The 19,086-nt window shown below is 34.4% G+C and overlaps 1 protein-coding gene across 2 annotated transcripts in view; it reads right to left on the bottom strand.

The window, feature by feature from the left end:
- Positions 1 to 19,086, bottom strand: part of SPOCK3 (SPARC (osteonectin), cwcv and kazal like domains proteoglycan 3) — a 390,660-nt gene that overhangs the window by 89,646 nt on the left and 281,928 nt on the right. For both annotated transcript variants that reach the window (XM_084760663.1, XM_084760662.1), the window contains exon 6: positions 16,020 to 16,134. In XM_084760663.1, the coding sequence (XP_084616789.1) occupies positions 16,020 to 16,134 (115 nt within the window). The remainder of the gene's footprint in view (positions 1 to 16,019; positions 16,135 to 19,086) is intronic.

The raw sequence follows: 19,086 nt of genomic DNA, 5'->3' as shown, positions 1-19,086 counted from the left end.
AGGCTTTAGTAATTAGCATACAGGCTGCAACATCTGCCAAAAGGAGAACAAAGACCTAGGTCATCGAAGTTCCTAGTTCTGGAAAAGTCTCTAAATATACTAACGTAGCTTCTGTTGTTCAGCTTCTGGATAAGTGTTCTTTCTAACTGACGTGTGTCAATTTGGAATATAGTTTCTGTGCTTACAGCTTATCCAAAGAAAGTCTCAACTGCACCCAAACTTCAAACACCCAGTGTACTTGCCAGGCAACTAGCAAAGATATTGTACTGTATTAAACCCAAGTAGTATTTCTAATGGAGGATTTTCTAAAAAAAAAAAAAAAAACTTGGCAAAAATAAGGTCATGAATGGAAAGTAATTTAGAGATCCTTGTCAAGAAAACAGTGACAACAATTTCTCAAGAAAGTAGAAAGTCCATCATGCTTTTGTGTAGACATCTGTTAAAAGGTGTGGTGTCCACTACTGTACCAATGAGGATGAGCTGATATGAACGGACATGCACAGCACACGGCAGTTTCCTTCAGTGTTGTGGGTTTGTGGTACTGCATGTTACTGGTGGAAGCTGACGTTAGTTAATCAACTATACTGACCCCTGATTCCCACTCTAAAAGAGCAAATAAATAATGTTTATGCAGAAAAAAGATCATTTTTATAATATAGAATTTTGACACCGTAGCTTCTCCTTACTGGTTTTCAAATTCGTCTCTTTGATTTCAGATTCTATATTTCATAAGTTAACAGGGGCTGCACTGAATAAGCAAAGATAACAGATCTCCATATCATTGTCTTAGGACCGCTATTTTCGTGTTGAATTCATGCTAGTAGGTATTTACTGTTTCCAAATGGGGGACTCTCTTTAGAGAACTCAGAGGCTTTGATCAGTGACCCGTACAGAATCTTTAGACCTTTACTCTTTTAGAACTTTCATGTGTCTGTGCAAAAACTGGAATTTCTCTTCAGCCGGTATCAAGTCACAGGTGTGTTCTTGACTCCCAGTTTTCCAAGCAGTGACCAGAGACAGCAGTTATCATGTTCAGACATTTCTGGCAACTGATATGTCACAAAGAAAATCTGTACCTTTCAAGTTGAAAATAACTGTAACTCAAGTACACTTTTTATTCACAGGGGAAGAAATATAGAAGTTGCCTGATAGACAGGCTATTCACAGTCCTTCAGGGTGTTATTTCATGTTGTTAAGCTTTCGGCTTTTGCCAAAGCAGAATGGCATGTTCTATCTAAGTGATTATACAGCAGAGGAAAGACCCAGGCACTTCTGTAGCACGGAGAGGGGATCTGTGTGTGAAGACCTTTGATGCATTTCTTCCGTTATACTTACGGTTCACTCCAGAACCAATTAAATGTCAACTAGTAACTGAAAGAGTCATGTTTGCACATTGTACTTGGAAGTCAGGGACACCCCTTCTGCTCCTCTCAGATTTCTGAATACTTACTGGCAAGTTTTATAAGGTCCTTCACTGGTGTGGGTCTCACACTTCTATTTTGATAAGTGATCTTGCATCTATGGAAATGCTTTTTTTCAGCTCCTCATCCTGACTTCTGATTTGACGTCTAAATTAGTCTGTACATTCATATGCTACTGGTTTTGTTTTGGTTTTTTAAAATATGTTTTCTCTCATGCATGTTTTGCCTGAGAATTACTAGATAAAATAAAAAATAAGACATAATACTAAAATTGTATCCAAACTTTGCCAAGTGTATAACAGGTTTTAATATGCTTTAGTATATTATAAATATTATAATATAATAGAAATGAAAGTACTTATACTTTTATGTAATTAATACAAGAAAATCATATGTCTATATAAACATAATAATTTGCTTAAATTGAAAAGAGTGAATGTATTTAAAGGAGCAAAAAATAAAGCCACCACATAATTGGAAAAATATAAAGAAACTAAATAAAACATATGACATTATTTATTGTTAGTTTCTTTGCATTGTAGATATATATATCTACATATATCTAGATATATAGATAGACATATAGATAGATTCATAGAGTATGTTATTGTTAGTTTCTTTGCATTGTGATTATATATATATATATATATATATACACACAGAGTATGTATTTACATGTAAGTGTGTGTGTATATATGTGCATTTTCCATTTTATTTCTTTCATATCTTGTCTTCTACTCAGTAAGTCAGCAAATACACAGATATAGACACACAGACACATACACACGTAGACACAGACACACAAAACAGGGGAATCTCAGTTGTCATAGAGATGAAAGAAAATATTGACATTATTTTCAATGAAAATTTACATTGTTACAGTATCTATTCTGTGAGAACAATTAATTATTTGATATCCAGACAATAATAGTATAAAAATGTGTAGTTTAATTTTTAGTATTTAATTGCAAAGAAAACAGCTATTATTTGATTAAAAATACATATAATAAATGACAGTGACTATTTTTCATGCTTTAATTTTTAAAAATTTTTTCTTTTATTTTTATTTATAATATAATCGCATCCCTTTGACTTTCCCTTTCCCATTTCAAATGCTGCCATATGCCCCTCCTTTCTCTCTTTTCCAATTTATCTCTATTTTTTTTTTCAGTGCTTGTTGCTACATATGTCCTTTCTAGTCATTTACTTCATGTTTTCAACAACTTACTGTGTTGGTTGCTTGTTTCACTGCCCCAACAAAACACATATTAATAACAATGTAAGGAAATTGGGCTAGGTTTTGTTTCATAGTTGAAGGGTAGAATCCATCATGTAAAAAAAATGTCATGAATACAGGCGCTAGAATCAACATGTCACTTTGTGTTAAAAATACCACAAATTTACCCTTCTTAACCTTACATCACAACACATTGCTTTAAAACTACAACCCTTCAATCCCTTACCTCATAAAGTAATTGCTAGGTCATATTGCAGAAAATATTGAGTCTAAGATAAAAAGCAATCTCCACAGTACTTAAAATTTTCATGCTGTAAATTTTAATCTCATATCACACTCTATGACATTTATATTAGTTTTTTAAAAATTACTGAATCAGAATCAAATTATAATTTGGGAAACAGTCAACTTAAAATTTTTCATTATATAAAATTCATTAAAGAAAATTTTAATATAGAGAGAACTATATTAAAGAACTATAGAGTTTCTTATAATAACAGGAAACTTAATAACATTTCAAATCTTCCAATCATCAGCAATGAAGGAATAATATATTTCTCAGCGTTTTCATAAATAAGCATCATACATAGGTTATAAAAAGTAGAGTCAAATAGCGAAAACTTGTTGCCAGTAGTAAAATGATGTTTTAAAGAATATACTCTCATTGAATCTAACATTTTAGGGATTATGTTACTTTATTTAAAATGTTTTCTTTGATAAGTTATCCAAAGCCAATTCCCTTTTCCCTATACTGGAGGTTTCTTTAATATATAATCATATTATGAATGGAAACCATGGAACTTTTTGAATGAAAAAGAGTGAGGAAAAGAGAGAGAACACCTTTAAAGAGCTAAAAACAAAACAACACAAAAAACAAAAGCAACAAAAAAATCTTCACAATGGCTGAAATATTAATTATAAAAATCAAGTAATAGGCTTTTTGTCAGCTTTCAACTGCAAGCCATATGAAGTAGTAGAAGGAAAGCTTGAATGGTCCGACTGCATCCTAGTACAGATAGGAATCACTTCTCTCCACTATGCACACATGGCTTACTTACCCTCCTGTGCATCAGTCTGTAGCTTTTGTTCACACCAAATACAATGTGTAACACCATGTCACAGTTCTTGTGTGCAAGTAACATTTATGTTGATAACTTAAAGTGATGCTCTAAACCCATAATATTGAATTATTTTTTAGTCATTATGTAGGCACCAAGTAATCTGCCATCCAAAAGAGAGAGAGAGAGAGAGAGAGAGAGAGAGAGAGAGAGAGAGAGAGAGAGAGGAGAGAGGGAAGGGTAAATACAGTGCAATGGACACTCCAAGAAAGAATGCACTGGTATGCCTTTTAACACAGTATACTGCCATGTATTTCCCATTGGATTATTAACCATGTTTTAAATTCTTATATTTGATTAATTAATTGTACTTTCTCATACTTGTGAATGTACAAGACACACAAAATATACAAAGAGTTGTTAAAGTCACTTTTACAAAAATAGATTTGCTTTTCAGTTTCTCTCTTAACCCAATTATCAAGCAAATAATTGCGGCTCTTTTATATTTGTTTAATAATAAGCAACACTACAATTAATTGGACAGTTAGTTTTCTATTCTTAACCCTATAAACTAATCTGATTTCTTCACAGTGTACATTCCCAGAGATACTTGCACTTTGTTGCTCTCCCTGTTCCTGCTCTCATGATGGCTCCTGGATCTCTCTTGTGGCTCAATCCCTCACCTCCTCCTCTAACTCCTCTTCCCCTGGCTGGCAGGCAGAAGCCCAGCCTTATACTCCCCCCTGCTCAGAGATGGCCTGGAACCTGCTTTATTGGGCTTATCAGGGGCCAATTAAGGAGCAGTGATTACATAACATTGAGACTCGCAGAGCAATGATTACAACCAGATTGGGAAGGGTGTACAGAAATCAGCATTTGAATTACATAATAACATTATGCCTACATAATATTCAATATCATTTATTGTTTCAAGCACTAAGGGGACAGGGCTTGATATGTGGACATGAAGAAAGCTTGATGGTTATGAATCTGGAAAAGAGAAGTCAGCATTGGCCCAGCGTCTCCTCATTGTCACTTATTTTTTTCCTTTTTTTTATTAATTTATTCTTGTTACATCTCAATGGTTATCCCATCCTTTGTATCTTCCCATTCTTCCCTCCCTCCCATTTTCCCCTTATTCCCCTCCCCTATGACTGTTCCTGAGGGGGATTACCTCCCCCTGTATATGCTCATAGGGTATCAAGTTTCTTCTTGGTAACCTGCTATCCTTCCTCTGAGTGCCACCAGGTCTCCCCCTCCAGGGGACATGGTCAAAGGTGAGGCACCAGAGTATGTGAGAAAGTCATATCCCACTCTCCACTCTACTGTGGAGAATGTTCTGCCCATTGGCTAGATCTGGGTAGGGGTTTAAAGTTTACGGCCTGTATTGTCCTTGGCTGGTGCCTTAGTTTGAGCGGGACCCCTGGGCCCAAATCTGCCTATCATAATGTTCTACCTTACACCCATCAGAATGGCTAAAATAAAAAATTCAAGAGACACCACATGCTGGCGAGGATGTGGGGAGAGAGGAACACTCCTTCATTGCTGGTGGGGATGGATGCAAACTAGTACAGCCACTTTGGAAATCTATCTGGTGCTATCTCAGAAAAATGGGAATAGGGCTTCCTCAAGACCCAGCTATTCCACTCCTTGGAATATACCCAGGAGATGCTCCAACACACAACAAGAAAATTTGCTCAACCATGTTCATAGCAGCCTTATTCATAATAGCCAGAACATGGAAACAGTAGAAGAATCAGTAGAAGAATGGATAAAGAAACTGTGGTACATATACACTATATACATATACACTATGGAATGCTATTCAGCTATTAAAAACAAGGAGTTCCCAAAATTTGTGGATAAATGGATTGAGCTAGAAATGATCATAATGAGTGAGTTAACCCAGAAGCAGAAAGACTCAAATTGTATATACTCACTTATATCTGCGTATTAGCCCAAGGGGCATGTCCCATGAAAGCCTTCACTTACCAGGAAACTGAGACAGAGGGGAGGACATTCTACTGGGACTCTAGATGAGAGAAACATGGGAGAATAGCAAAGTAGAAGGATCCAGAGGGTCCTAGAAACCTACAAGTAGCTCATTGTCACTTATAAAAAAGAGTTTTAAGAACCATAGGAAAAAGAGATTGGTAGCCTCCTGCTACCTCATACAGAATGTAGGCACACACCCATAGTCATATGCATTCACACCTTTATACACACACAGTAGACAAAGTTGAATGTTTGCCTTGATTATTTTATAAGCTTTTATGCCATCGTATGTTGATTCCCATTGTATCTTTTCTATGATAGAATACATTCTGGATTTAAAAGGTAATAATGGATTGCTTTCTTTTGTGCAACTGCTTGGAAAACTTTATTATTTCTTACCTAAGAAAGAAAACCAATTGATGTGATGAATGTGGTAAGCAATGTATTATATAGGAATGAATCTGTTCCATGTAGTTCAATTATTGAAAGCTGAATGATTTAATCAAATGACTGCATAAGAAATGGTCTTGAAGGTAAATGTCACACCTCAGAAAGACATTGTATCAGGTAGGTTAACTGAAAGCAGCCAGGCAAATAGTCCTTTTCTCTTCTCTTCTCTTCTCTTCTCTTCTCTTCTCTTCTCTTCTCTTCTCTTCTCTCCTCTTCTCCTCTTTTCTTTTCTTTTCTTTTCTCCTCTTTTCTTTTCTTTTCTTTTCTTTCCTGAGAGCCCTCTACTGGAAACACTATGGCCTTTTTAAGTGAGATAGACCTCAGTTAAAGCAAATACTATTTTATTGAATTTTTCCTTAAAATTCTAGGTCAGCACTTCTTCAACTGACAAAAGAATACATTTCAGTACATGCTTTTTCAGCACATAAAGATTGCCATTTCTTTGCAAATGTAATAAAGTTAAAATACATTTCTTGGAAGTTTATACACGTGTGTGTGTGTGTGTGTGTGTGTGTGTGTGTGTGTGTGTGTGTGCACGTGCATGTTGAAGAGAGGGGTTCTTTTCCTGGAGAATATTGTAGTCCTTACCAGAAAAACTGGCTCCTGAACTCAACATCCTCACTGAATGCTTCTGTTTCTGATTGAATATATTTATGGCAGTGGGAATTCTTCCTGCAATAAGAACTCCAGGGAAACCTGTGCAAAGAATGCATTGGCCAACAGCTGTACTGTGGCACTGAATGCACTTTCCCTGGGAATCTCATGAGGCTCTTCCTTTGTTTCCCATGCAATAATAGCTTGTTTTCATACCTATGAGACTGCTGGCTCTGGTTTTATAATTCCCAAATAGTATTCTGTCTCATTTATTTCTGTAGATAGTTATATCTTATTCCTTAGCTAACTTGAATGATGCCATGTTTTCAATAGATACTTGGCTTAGTCAGATTATGTTTATTCCTTGCCTCTGTTCCTCTGAAGCAAATTCAACTCCCAAACTATGTATAAATTCAAGAGTTCATATAGCAAGTAGGTTGAAATTGGATAAGTTTACCTCACAGACAGAAATAGAACCCGAGAAATGAGCATGGTGATTAAATTTAGAAGAGAGCAGGAGTGAGAGACACTACCTACCCCATGCATTCAGTACATCGTAATGTATTGGGATACTTGAAAATAACTAAATTACAAGTTTTAGAAAGGAAGAATATGCAATTATTACAAAATAAGATGTCAAAAATCCTACCAACTTAATTTGATGTAGCAAACTAAGTAGATTAAAAAAATAAAACCTTAAAAGTTTCAGGGTCACATGTGTGATATAGTGTCAAAAGAAAATAATCACTCTAGTTATAAAGTAATGTATAATATGTTAGATTTATCATTTTATAGAATAAGAACTTCAAATTTTACACCTACGAAAATCTTTGCATAATTATTGGATATGGTCAAATGATATTATGCCATTTATATTTAGATGATGTAATTAAATCATGGTTAAATTAAATAATAAATAATGATTCAGTCTTTTAGTTTCTTGAGTGTTCATTTACAGAGTCTGTACAGTGCTGTTAAGGATTCTGTTTCCCAAATCATATTGAAGATTTGATAATACTGTTCCAGCTCATAAAGCTGGGAAATGGGAGTAATGAACCAGAATGAGTCTCCTTTTAAAAGAAATGCATTTACTTGTATTTATTTACAGGTGTGTGTGTGTGTGTGTGTGTGTGTGTGTGTGTGTGTGTGTAAGCAGCATGTGAACATGTTCCTGTGGAGGCCAGAAAAGAGTATCAGATGTCCTGGAGATGGAGTCACCAGTGCTTGTGAGACAATGAAGATGGTTGAGGGATCAGGCACATCATCAGAAAGAGTAGCTACTGCTCATACCATGTGAGCATTTCTCCATCCCTTAGAATATATTTCTCTTAAAAGTACTCTATATCCATCATAACCCTAACATACGGCTTTTTATATTTACCCAAAACATTTTTAGTACTACTTAAAGTTAGTACTCCTGATCTGTATAAGTTTTTATAATTACAATGATTTTTTTGCATATTTCTGTACCCAGGTTCCAGACTCAAAATTGTATTTAATACCAGATAAGGAGCATCATTCAATTCATAAGAAATACTTAGATTTTGTTCTATTAGTATACCAAATTTTGAAGTGAAATTTTATATTCATATTATATAATTAGATTTCTAAATTGCAAAACTGTACATACTAGTAAAATTCTGCTTATGACCATAGGTCAAGAAAAAATAGAGTTGAGTGAGCACAGAATGAAAACAGAATTTATGGTCCCCTTTCTCTTTTAGTTGACCTTTTTTGCCAATTAGTCAAACTGATACAAAGCTAGTGTATTTTAACATTTTCTAAGTTATAGGGTATTAGTTATCCTCTAGAATCCTATTGCAGAAGTTTTCAGATCCTGTTTGAAGTTTATTAATAAAGACAGTCTCAGGCTGGGCTAGGCATTGGCTGGACATTCCCTCAGTCTCTGCTCTATCTTTATTCCTTCACATCTTGTAGGCAAGGCAAATTGTGGGTCCAAGTTTTTGTGGGTATGTTGGTGTTCCCCTCACTCTTCTAGGAGTCCTGTCTAGTTAGAGCATGTCCTCTCTAGTCTCTATGACCCCTGCTAGAGTCTGAGCTAGAGTCACCCCCATATCCTCCGGAAGCCTACCCTGTTCTAGGTATTCAATTTAGTCTGAAGGGTACAGGAGCTCCACAAGAAGAGCAACAGAGTCAACTAACCAGGGCCTAGAGGGCTTATGGAGACTGAACGAAGAAACAAAGATCATGCTTGCACTGGACCTAGGCCCCCTACACAGTTGTAGCTGGAGGGCAGTTCCGGCGTCATGTGGGTCCCTTGGTGAGGGGAGGAGGAGTGGTATTTGACATGAGCTTTGTTGTCTGCCTTTTCATCACTTCTCTCTGGCGTGGCTGTCTTGCCAGGCCGCAGGGGAAGAGGATGCACTCAGTCCTGATGAGACTTGATGTGCTGTGGTGGGTTGGGGGGAATCCCTTTTTCTGAGGAGTAGATGAGGGTTGATGGGGGATGACTGAGAGACGGTGGGACGGGGTGGAAAGGAGGGAGGAGGCTATAATCAGGATGTAACCTGAATAAATAAATTTATTAGTGTAAATAAATAACGACACAGAGATATTTATATAGTTTAAGGTCGTTTGCTTTTTGATGACACAATCTCATAGCCAGCTACTAACTCAATGAGACTTCTCCAGTACTCTGTCTCTCCACGTATTTCTGACTGTCTACCTCGCTGCTCCATTCTATCTCCCTTCCTCTGCATCTGCCTACATCTTTATCTTCTCGGACGTCCCACCAGCTCAGGATGATTAAAAAAACAAAAACAAAAACACATTCTTTACTCAACTAGTAGTCCGGGTTCCAGATGGCAGTTTGCCTTACACTTAAAGACCGGTGAGGAAGTGACATTTACATATCCTCTATCCATCAGCTGCATTAAGAACATACACTTTCAAAACCAGAAAATACAATATTTGTGGGTCACTCCAGCAGAGTTCTCAAACATTAGGTGAACAAACATTTATAAGTTTCCCAGGAAAGTCACAGAACAAGAAACAATGCAGGAGATCATTGCAGTTAGTAAAATATGGATGAAATTTTTAATAAATGTGTTAGCAAATTAAATGATTTTTGAAGACAATACCATTTACAGTCACTTTAAATTATTTGTCCTCTGACACTCTAGATGAGGAACGATATAGAAATTATGAAGCGATAATGATTATATCAGTAATGTAAAGAGCTACGAAGGAGTCCACAGTTCTTACTTCTTAAATCTCTCAAATAAATGGCAAAATGTCAGAGGAGAGGCCTAAATGTTCGGTGCAAATGGAATTGGTATTATAATCTATAATCATGGCAGACATTTTTGATGCATTACAATATAAAAGATTTCTGGCTGGCTATGGGTAAATTCCTTGATTATTGCAGAAGAATTGCTTTTGCTTATAAAATATACATTTTTAATGAGTACCTCATAAGGGCACTGGAAGAGAAATGCCATAATTATGGAAAAAGTTGTATGGTTAATAGGCAAAGAAATTACTGATTAATGATTAATTACATACCCTCTAATATGAACTAAATGTAAATGCTTAAGCGTTTCAATAATTAAAAATGAATTCTATAGACTGTAGCTATACAGTTATATATAATCACACGCTCTATATATATCCACTATAGTAATACAGAATGCTATATGTAAAGATAAATTAAAAGCTAAATTGTTGTATTTTAAGGATAGTATAAAATTTCATATTAGACACAAATAAAGTCATAATAAATATTATAGTATTTATAATAGGGATAATAATCTTTAGTAGAAAAGACTAATTGTTAAGTAAAAATATTTTTTATTTCTCTCACTCTAAACACACACTTGTGTGTGTGTATGTGTAAAAAGGTGATATAGAAGCAAAAACATTTTCACTTAACATAAAGTTTCTCTCTATATATGTATATATACATATATATATATTTAGATTATATATGCTATTTATGTTCTATGTAAATGTTTTAATTATTTGTGAAATGAAGCAATAAATGACATTAGTGAAAACAATTTTGTCTAATTAAAAGCTTCACTTCATTTCAGTTATATGTTTAAGAAGAGAAATGATGTGACTCTTTATCATGCAACTGTGATATTTTGTGTTTTTTGCTGCTATGCTTCTGTGGCCTTTTTGCTGCAAATCTACACATTCTGGAAATAAAAGTATGAATTAAATATTATACTGAATATCATCTGCAGTAAGCTGGGGTAATAAGTTAGCATTTCTTAAGGCTGACATTTAGATAGCCTCAGAGGAACGCTCCAAAATATTCAAGTGTGGATCAGAAAATGCATCTTAGAAAACTCAGGTTCCTCGGGAAAACAGTAATCTACTTATAGTGCTATTCATCCTTTTATCTACTCATAAAGTGAGAAATAAGACAAAGCTGCTGAGACTGCCAAGCTCTATTACTATAATTCCATTCCTTCAGTCATACAAGGCAAATGCAAACAAAACAAACAAACAAACAAACAAACAAAATAGCTAGGTTCTGTTAACTCCCTTTAAATCCTGAACAAGAACTTACCAAAACCAAGTTAAATTGGATCTGACCCAAATGTAACCAGTGTCACCTTTATCTTATGTCCTATGCTATGACGCCCTGAGATGATTTTAAGCCTATTCTTGTGCACTTTTATTAAAATGTATCTTTTGAATAAATAGACTATTATTCTTAAATAGTATTCTGTAGAATGTGTCCTATAAAAAAATCAATGAAGGGAAAACTTTAGTTAGAAGAGAAATGGAGTAAGTCTCTTATTAATCATTCAGAGAGCTGTAATTTTGCTATGCTACTAATGGACATAGTTCTGCTGGGTTCAACTGATGACTGCTTGGCCAAAGGTTACAGTGGGAGCTCTTGATCTTGCCAAATCAACAGGAGTTATGATGGGACAGTGGTGCTCATTTTACAAAAAGTAAATTGCTGATAATTTATTTTGAGAAGTTAAAGCAAAGCAATCAGTGTAACATACATCCCAAATTTAGATCTCTAGTGTGCAAGTAGTAATTATGAGACCATTAGAGTAAGCGATAAAGTTAAAAATCTAAAGGAAAACAGGTTTTTACAGTTCTAAACTCTTTTAATTTCATTTATCTTTATGTGCATGGTGTCCATGTAAGTGTGAGCCACACATGCGTGTATCTATATGAGGCGAGTAGGAGATATTTGATTCCTTAAAACTGGAGATACAGATTGTTTTGAATTATACGACATGGGTGTTGGGGGCTAAACACTGGTCCTCAGGAAGAGAAGCAAGTGGTTTTAACTGTTGAGCTATATACTCTTTTCTCCATTCTTATTTTCTTTTATATTGTACCACTGCATCATAGTTTATCAAAAGATCACTCTTTATTATATTCTGGTTCTATGTTGAGTAAACTGAGTTGTAAATATATTTTTCCCTGAGTTCTGGTTTCAGTTCGACGATATGAATTCATTCCTAATGTGTGTTTGTATGCCATTCCTGAGGAACTTGAAATTCACTCCTAACACTTTATATTAGATGCTAACCAACTAACAAGTAAATGAAGGTGGTGACTGATAATAGAATTTCAGTGAATAAACAGAAAGGAAGAAAATGAAAACAAAGCAAAACATAAAGATATCACCGAAATGTCTCTGCATCTGCAAGAGAGATGGTATCAGTATAAAGCTAGATCTGTACCACAGGACCACTGCCTTGACACAATGCCAGAGCAAAATAAGACATATACTCTTGCTACCTTGGTTTGTTTGCTGCAATGAAGGTGGACAATAGTGAAATGGTACCAGATGCACATAGTGTGAAGGCACACTCTCTAGAGCTGAGGGTGAAGCAAGGACACAAGTAGAAAAAGGAGGCTTCTTAACCTATAAATTCAGTAAGATTGAGGCACAATTCATGCTCCAGTTAGAATGTAAAAGGTCAACTAAATAATGTCCTTAACTGAAAAGATCAAAAGAATTACAAAATAGAGGCCTTTGGTTATATAGACATAATGTTTACCCTGCTTATGAACCATTGCAATTAAACATATTCCTAGGGAGAAAATAAATATCATCAAGTTACAAGAATATAAGGTATTCCTCTAAGATCATTCTTGAATATCTGTAAGTCTCATACATAATAGACAATTATGTTTTATATGTATTTAAAAGTTATGGAAATGACCTATTTGTAATTCATGTTCACAATAAGCCTCATTTATTCCTAGTTATAACATGCCATGGTCCGTTATACTCAGTTGAAATGTCATCATTCTTTTAATAATGTGGGTACATATTTCAAATGATACACTTTGCAAGTGTTTGCTTAGGTGATGCTAGACATGTTCTTAAATGAAGCGAAAGCTTAAAGCATTATAAAATAAGTGAAAATTATGTTGAAATTGTGTACTGAAGGACTTGTTTATGCACATTAGGCTATAGTCAGACTCCAGGATTTTAAGACTCTAAATTAACTGTAACTATTTGAAATGTTTAAATTATAGTGTTTGGATCAATTTATGTATCCTGAATGGACTTCTAGGGAATAATGTTGAACTGTATTTTCTGGTACTTTATAAAAATAACCTATGTTATTAGTTTTGATGTAGTTCAAGCAAATTTAAAAGGTTCACTTTGCAATTAATAAACTGGAAACCTAGTGTGATATCAATTTGACCTCAGAGTAAGGATGAGAAAGATTGAAGAACTATTTTATAGAAAGTAGTTTCTTGCTACTTCTATAGCAGAGATGACATTATAAAGAATTTCTTGCAATGCACAGTCGCCCTAAGACTTGCTTCTACTATAAATGGCAGGTGGAAGATTGGAAATGATACTGAACTGAGTTTTACATTTCCCGTGTCTCTTGGCCTTTGGCACTGTAGAGAAATGACATTCAAAATTTTCTGTACTGCTTTTCCACAGTAGCTGGCAAAATCCTGTTCTTACTTTGCCCTGACAATCTGTCAGAGCAGAATTAGTTTAAAATCCTCTTACCTTTCTTTTGATGCAAAATTGAGCACAAATTATATTATCCCCTGATGGTAGGACTTTAAGAAAAGTTTTCATTTTGACATATTAATATAAATACTCTAATGAAATTTAGGTGACAGAAAACAATTATTGTTTATTCATTGGTGGTCTACTTTATAGACGTGTTACTTTCCTAACTTAATCATAGTGGTATTCGACTACAGTTATGACATAACATGATAAAGTGATACCATTTAAAATACATCTCCTCATTCAAATGTAATTCTGAAATTGGAAAATATTATTGAATAGAAATTTTGGTGAAGGGTTATGGTAATTTAAGTGAAAACACTTATCAAGCTGACATTACAAAAGCTTTTAGTGGTCTATATGTAAAATGAAAGAAATAGATATTGAATACAGTAGGGTTTATGTAGTGCCTGAAATAATTATCAGAGCTAAAAGTCTATAAAAATATATTCACTTGGGAGCAGAGTGAGGGAGGCAGTGATATAATAAATCAGTTGAAAGAAATCTATAAATATTCCATAGTGTAAATGTACCACAGTTTCTTTATCCATTCTTCTACTGAGGGACACTTAGGCTGTTTCCAGATTCTGGCTATTGTGATTAAGGTTGCTAATTAGAATGCTAATCTATTCTAATCTGACACAAGAAAAGCAGTATTTAAAGCACAGGGCTACTACTAGAAGGCATGTGAGACACTTGGAGATGTTGACATTACTGGGAATATGTCTGATCAATTTTAAATTAATTAATTTTCTTTCTAACAATAATACTGAGCAGGTGTTTCAACTGAGCATCCGAATCTTCACATAATTTTATTTAAAATATTTATCTCAATGATGACTTCGCTGACTGATATGTAAATAAGTGACATCACTGAGTTTCAGACAATAGGCATAAGATAACCAACAGAAGATTAAAACATTGGTCAACAGTTACACTATGTGCTGAATCTTAAATTTTGAATGTCACTTCAAGGTTTAGGGTTTGAATACTCAGTCTTCTGAGTCTGTTACGTTACTAGACAGTGGTGAAAACTTCACATTAAATATCTGAAGTCTAGTGAAGGAAGTAAGGTCTTTAGAGATGGGGAGTCTATCTCCCCTTTTCCTCCCCCTGTTCCTCCTCCACCTTCTCTCTCTCTCTCTCTTTCTCTCTCTCTTTCTCTTTCTCTGTTTCTTGGCTACTATGAGGTGAATACTCTTCCTGATTTTCCCACTTTTCTGTACTGTAATACAAAATCAAGTGTTCTGTGCTATAACCAATGAGCCATGAGCCCAAATTAACCTTTACTTCCTATAAATTTGTTAGCTTTAGCATTTTGTTGTAATACAGAGATCTTCCACATCATATTCAAAATAGAATAGTGAGTATTAGAGAGATTTGATCTGAAATAATATTTTTTCTATATTTTTAGCCAGGAAAAGTCCAACAATGAACAGATCTCTGCTATAGACACCCATGATAATTCACAAACTATAGAAAGCAGCTACAAACACAAATGTTGATTTTAGTACTCTGCAGACCTTTTCTAAAGTATAATGGCAATTACATATACACAAAATTATGAAAATTTCAGTAATTAATTTAAGACAAGACAGAGTATACATGATACTCTGTATCAAGTTACTAAAATTTATTATGATATTTCATTGAAATTCACAACAATACATACATTCCATACTGGTTAGACATCTCATTTTAAAAATGTTAATTGTGTATGTAAATCATATTTTATTTATGCACATATCCATCTGTGGATAGTTGGTTGTTCCCTATTTTTAGATATTGAAAATAAAAGTTTTCTATTAACAAATAGAATTATATATTTTTAGTTACTAAAAGTAAATTTTCAATAATTAAGTTGTTATGCATACAATAATAAACAAAATGTAAAATAAAAACTGAAAAAAACCAATACTAAGGCAATTTTGTATGTGGATAAATATTTAATTAAGGAACAATTCCTGTATCTGAAAAGTATCAGACTGAATTCACACATTTTAAACCTAATAGTTTTGAAAAGAATCTCTTTAGAGATTTTACATTCTTGAGCAAATAAAACATAAACAGTTCTTTATGTTTCACTTTGTTTTGATAATAGCCAAGAAAGGCTCCTCTATATAACTGAGGTCCAGCTGAGAATAAGCTGCTAGAGATTATTTTTATAAACTAGTCATAGGTATAAAGAGAAATTTATTTCAGGCTTCATTAATTACCATTTATTACAAAATATCCAGGAAGAGTGAATTTAATATAAAATATAAACAAATTTCTTTACTTACCTCTCTTAGCAGTTCTTCCTGTGCTGGTGGTCTTATCAGATGGACATGGACAACGCCCTTCACATCTGACAGAGATCTGTTTTCCTAAGACACATGCCTGATAGTCCAGTTTGCACTGTATCAGAAAGAGAATATTAACTCAAATATATGTGGATTTAATTATATCAACAGAAAGTCAAAGAATGCTTAGCAGATTATGTATACATGGAATTTCATTATCTTCTTCACTTACATCTGTATTGCTAAGGGACATCCTACACACACTTTATAATTAACTGTTTCATAGACAAGACAATACTACAGTTGTTCACAGATTCATTTTGTGAATAGTCACTAAGGATTATAACAGCCCAGAAACTGTCAGATCATTCTTCCTCTTCTCTCTTCCATATATAATAACCAAGGTAACAGTACTCTTCTTTTATCTAATTCATGAGTTATTGTGACCCAGGCATTTTTTCCCACACCAGTTAACAGAAAACAACTGGAATTGAAAAAACACGACTAAAATATTACCACAAAATTGAGGGTTTTTTTTAAAGTGTAGTTTTGTTTTGACCTGCTTCAATTTTCTGTAGAAACATTAAGCATTATAAAATGTTAAGCTCATGTGTCTTACAATCCTTCTTAGGATAACATTTTATAGCTGCATATTTGACATGGTGAAAAAAAATTCTAATCTAACTCCATCTTTTTAGAGGTGATGATTATCTTCCTACACAAAGGAACTGTGTATGCTAATTTTGATTTAACATGATTTCTTTAGAAGTTGCGCCGATAATTTACTCAGAGCAAATTACATTAAAATTAAATAGGGTAGACGTTGTGGCTCCAATGTGAAATGCACCAGCAAATAATTGAATTCATCTGACATCAGGAAGCAATAAACTAATACAGTGCCTGATCATATCACTCCCATCCTTGCAATATTTCATCTTTGCATGTTGAGAAATTCTGTAGTGGATATAGAGAGTACTGAACTGTCCCTACAACAAGTGACTAAAAACTGGAATGTTTCACAGAAATCTGCTACTCCAAAGTGGCTCCTTCACTGGAATAAAAACTTCCAAAATTAATCCAATGTTTTAATAATTGGAACATTGATTTCATCATGAAAAATCACAATGGATTTAAAATGCCATAAAAATGTTTAGCATCTATTCTAAAGTAGAAATAAAAAGTTAATTACAAATGCTTTAATGAGAACCAGATTAGTTAATTTAATATTTTTTCTATAACTTCTTTCAAGTTACTTTACTGATGTAAGCTCTCTCTCTGCAGCCTATCAGTGGTTTTGGTTCTGTTTTGTTTTTAAAATAAGGAACTTGTAAATGTGGTGAATATTGGACTGCAGCACAATACAAAGATCGTTTGTTTAATGACATTTATTCCGCCCCATCTAAGGCTCAAGGAAGATTGTGAAATTGGGCATGGGCAGGATTAAGAACCATACAAAACAGTGGGATGACAGTCAGGTCTTCAGTTACGTACCCACTGGGGAGCCAAACAAGTATCAATGGATAGTTGAAAAGATAGTTTAAGCTCACTGATTCATTAAACAAAACATGATTCATAGAGAGGCGAGGGTGTTAGTAAGATAAATATGTGTTAGGACATGAAAGTAATCTGGATGCACTGTATACATGTATGAGGATGTCAAAACAAAATCAATTCATAAGTGATGTTTATTAGGGATGTGAATAAGATAGTTTCTAGAGAATTCATTTTTATTTTGGTAGATACTATAAAAAGTAATTTATATGAAATTTTACTTGAGTGTCCATGTATACATCATCTGTTAGCAAATTGTTTTAGTCATACTAACCACTAATCCATCAAATATCTCTTTAAATTTTATATAATTAGATTAAAAGGTATCTTTGCAAGACAGTCTTTTTCGTAATTGTAACAGTTTCTCCTTAAATGACCTACCTGAATGACCTGTTCTCAACACATTTCAGGAACTCTAGTTTAAAAACAGGACATTAGAAAATGAAAAAAAATCCCTCTTTTAAATGATTTCATCTGGGTCCACTGACTTCATTTCTAATTAACCATGTCAATTTACTTAATTAGCAAAGAGCTAAAATATTTATCAAGGTATAAATGAAACAAAATATCACACAAAGTACCTGCTCAGTAGTCCATAATTAGACAGATTGCAAATCACGGAGAGGAAGACATGATTGATGCAGTTCTGATTACAAACCTGAGTACTGGGTGTCAGAACATGGTCTAAGAATCGAGTTATATGTGGAGTTTTCTGACTGCTTATGGGAAAACTCCAAAAAATAGAAGACATGTGGCTTGTGTCCTCAGTTTCTTAAAAACATAGAGTTGTTCTTTGACTATGTCCTCCTGATCCTCCCAGGTGTATTTTGGGTAGGAGTGAGTTTACTTCAGCTGTTGTTATTCATGTACCTCTATGAACAAACATGTTTTTACCTTGTGTGTTTGGCTACTTTACTCAGCTGACTTCTTAACTCTCAGAGTACATGATGTATGATGTTCCGAATAATGTTGGTCATTGCACGAGACTTTAGTCTACCTCATTTTAGGGACCACTTTCCCAGGTTCTCTGCCAGCTGCAACTGTAACACTGAGAATGCTTAAGTTATGGCTACATTGACAAAAGCAAGGGCAGGAAAGGTTTCAGGTACTATTCACATGATAGTGATCTTACAGTCACTTATTTAATAATGAGATGAAAGAAGTAGAAAACATAATCCTATTATAAGCCTGGTCTGCAGTACGAGAGAACCAAATCATCTGGGTGCCTACACACTTGTTCAAGATAAGACCAACAGTTGGAGCAAAGGAAATGGCTTAGGGTAGAGGTTATAAATGAGAATAACTTCTCTTCTATTGCCTAGGAACAAATGGAGGTATTTTTGGCTAAGGGATGCTTAACTGCTTTTGACATCCACTAAGTGCACATCAAAATCTGCAGGCAGACACAGACAGAAGCAGGAGGGAGAAAGGAGACAAAACAGAGCCAGAAGTCAGGCAGTGAAAACTATGTGAAGAGTCAGAATGCTGGAGAAGTTGGCTTCATAGTAGCTAGCTG

Source organism: Acomys minous (genome assembly GCF_964271855.1).
Source record: "Acomys minous genome assembly, chromosome: 15".
Classification (NCBI taxonomy): domain Eukaryota; kingdom Metazoa; phylum Chordata; class Mammalia; order Rodentia; family Muridae; genus Acomys; species Acomys minous.
The sequence above is the reverse complement of the archived record's forward strand: the minus strand, read 5'-3'. Positions and strand labels throughout refer to the sequence as shown.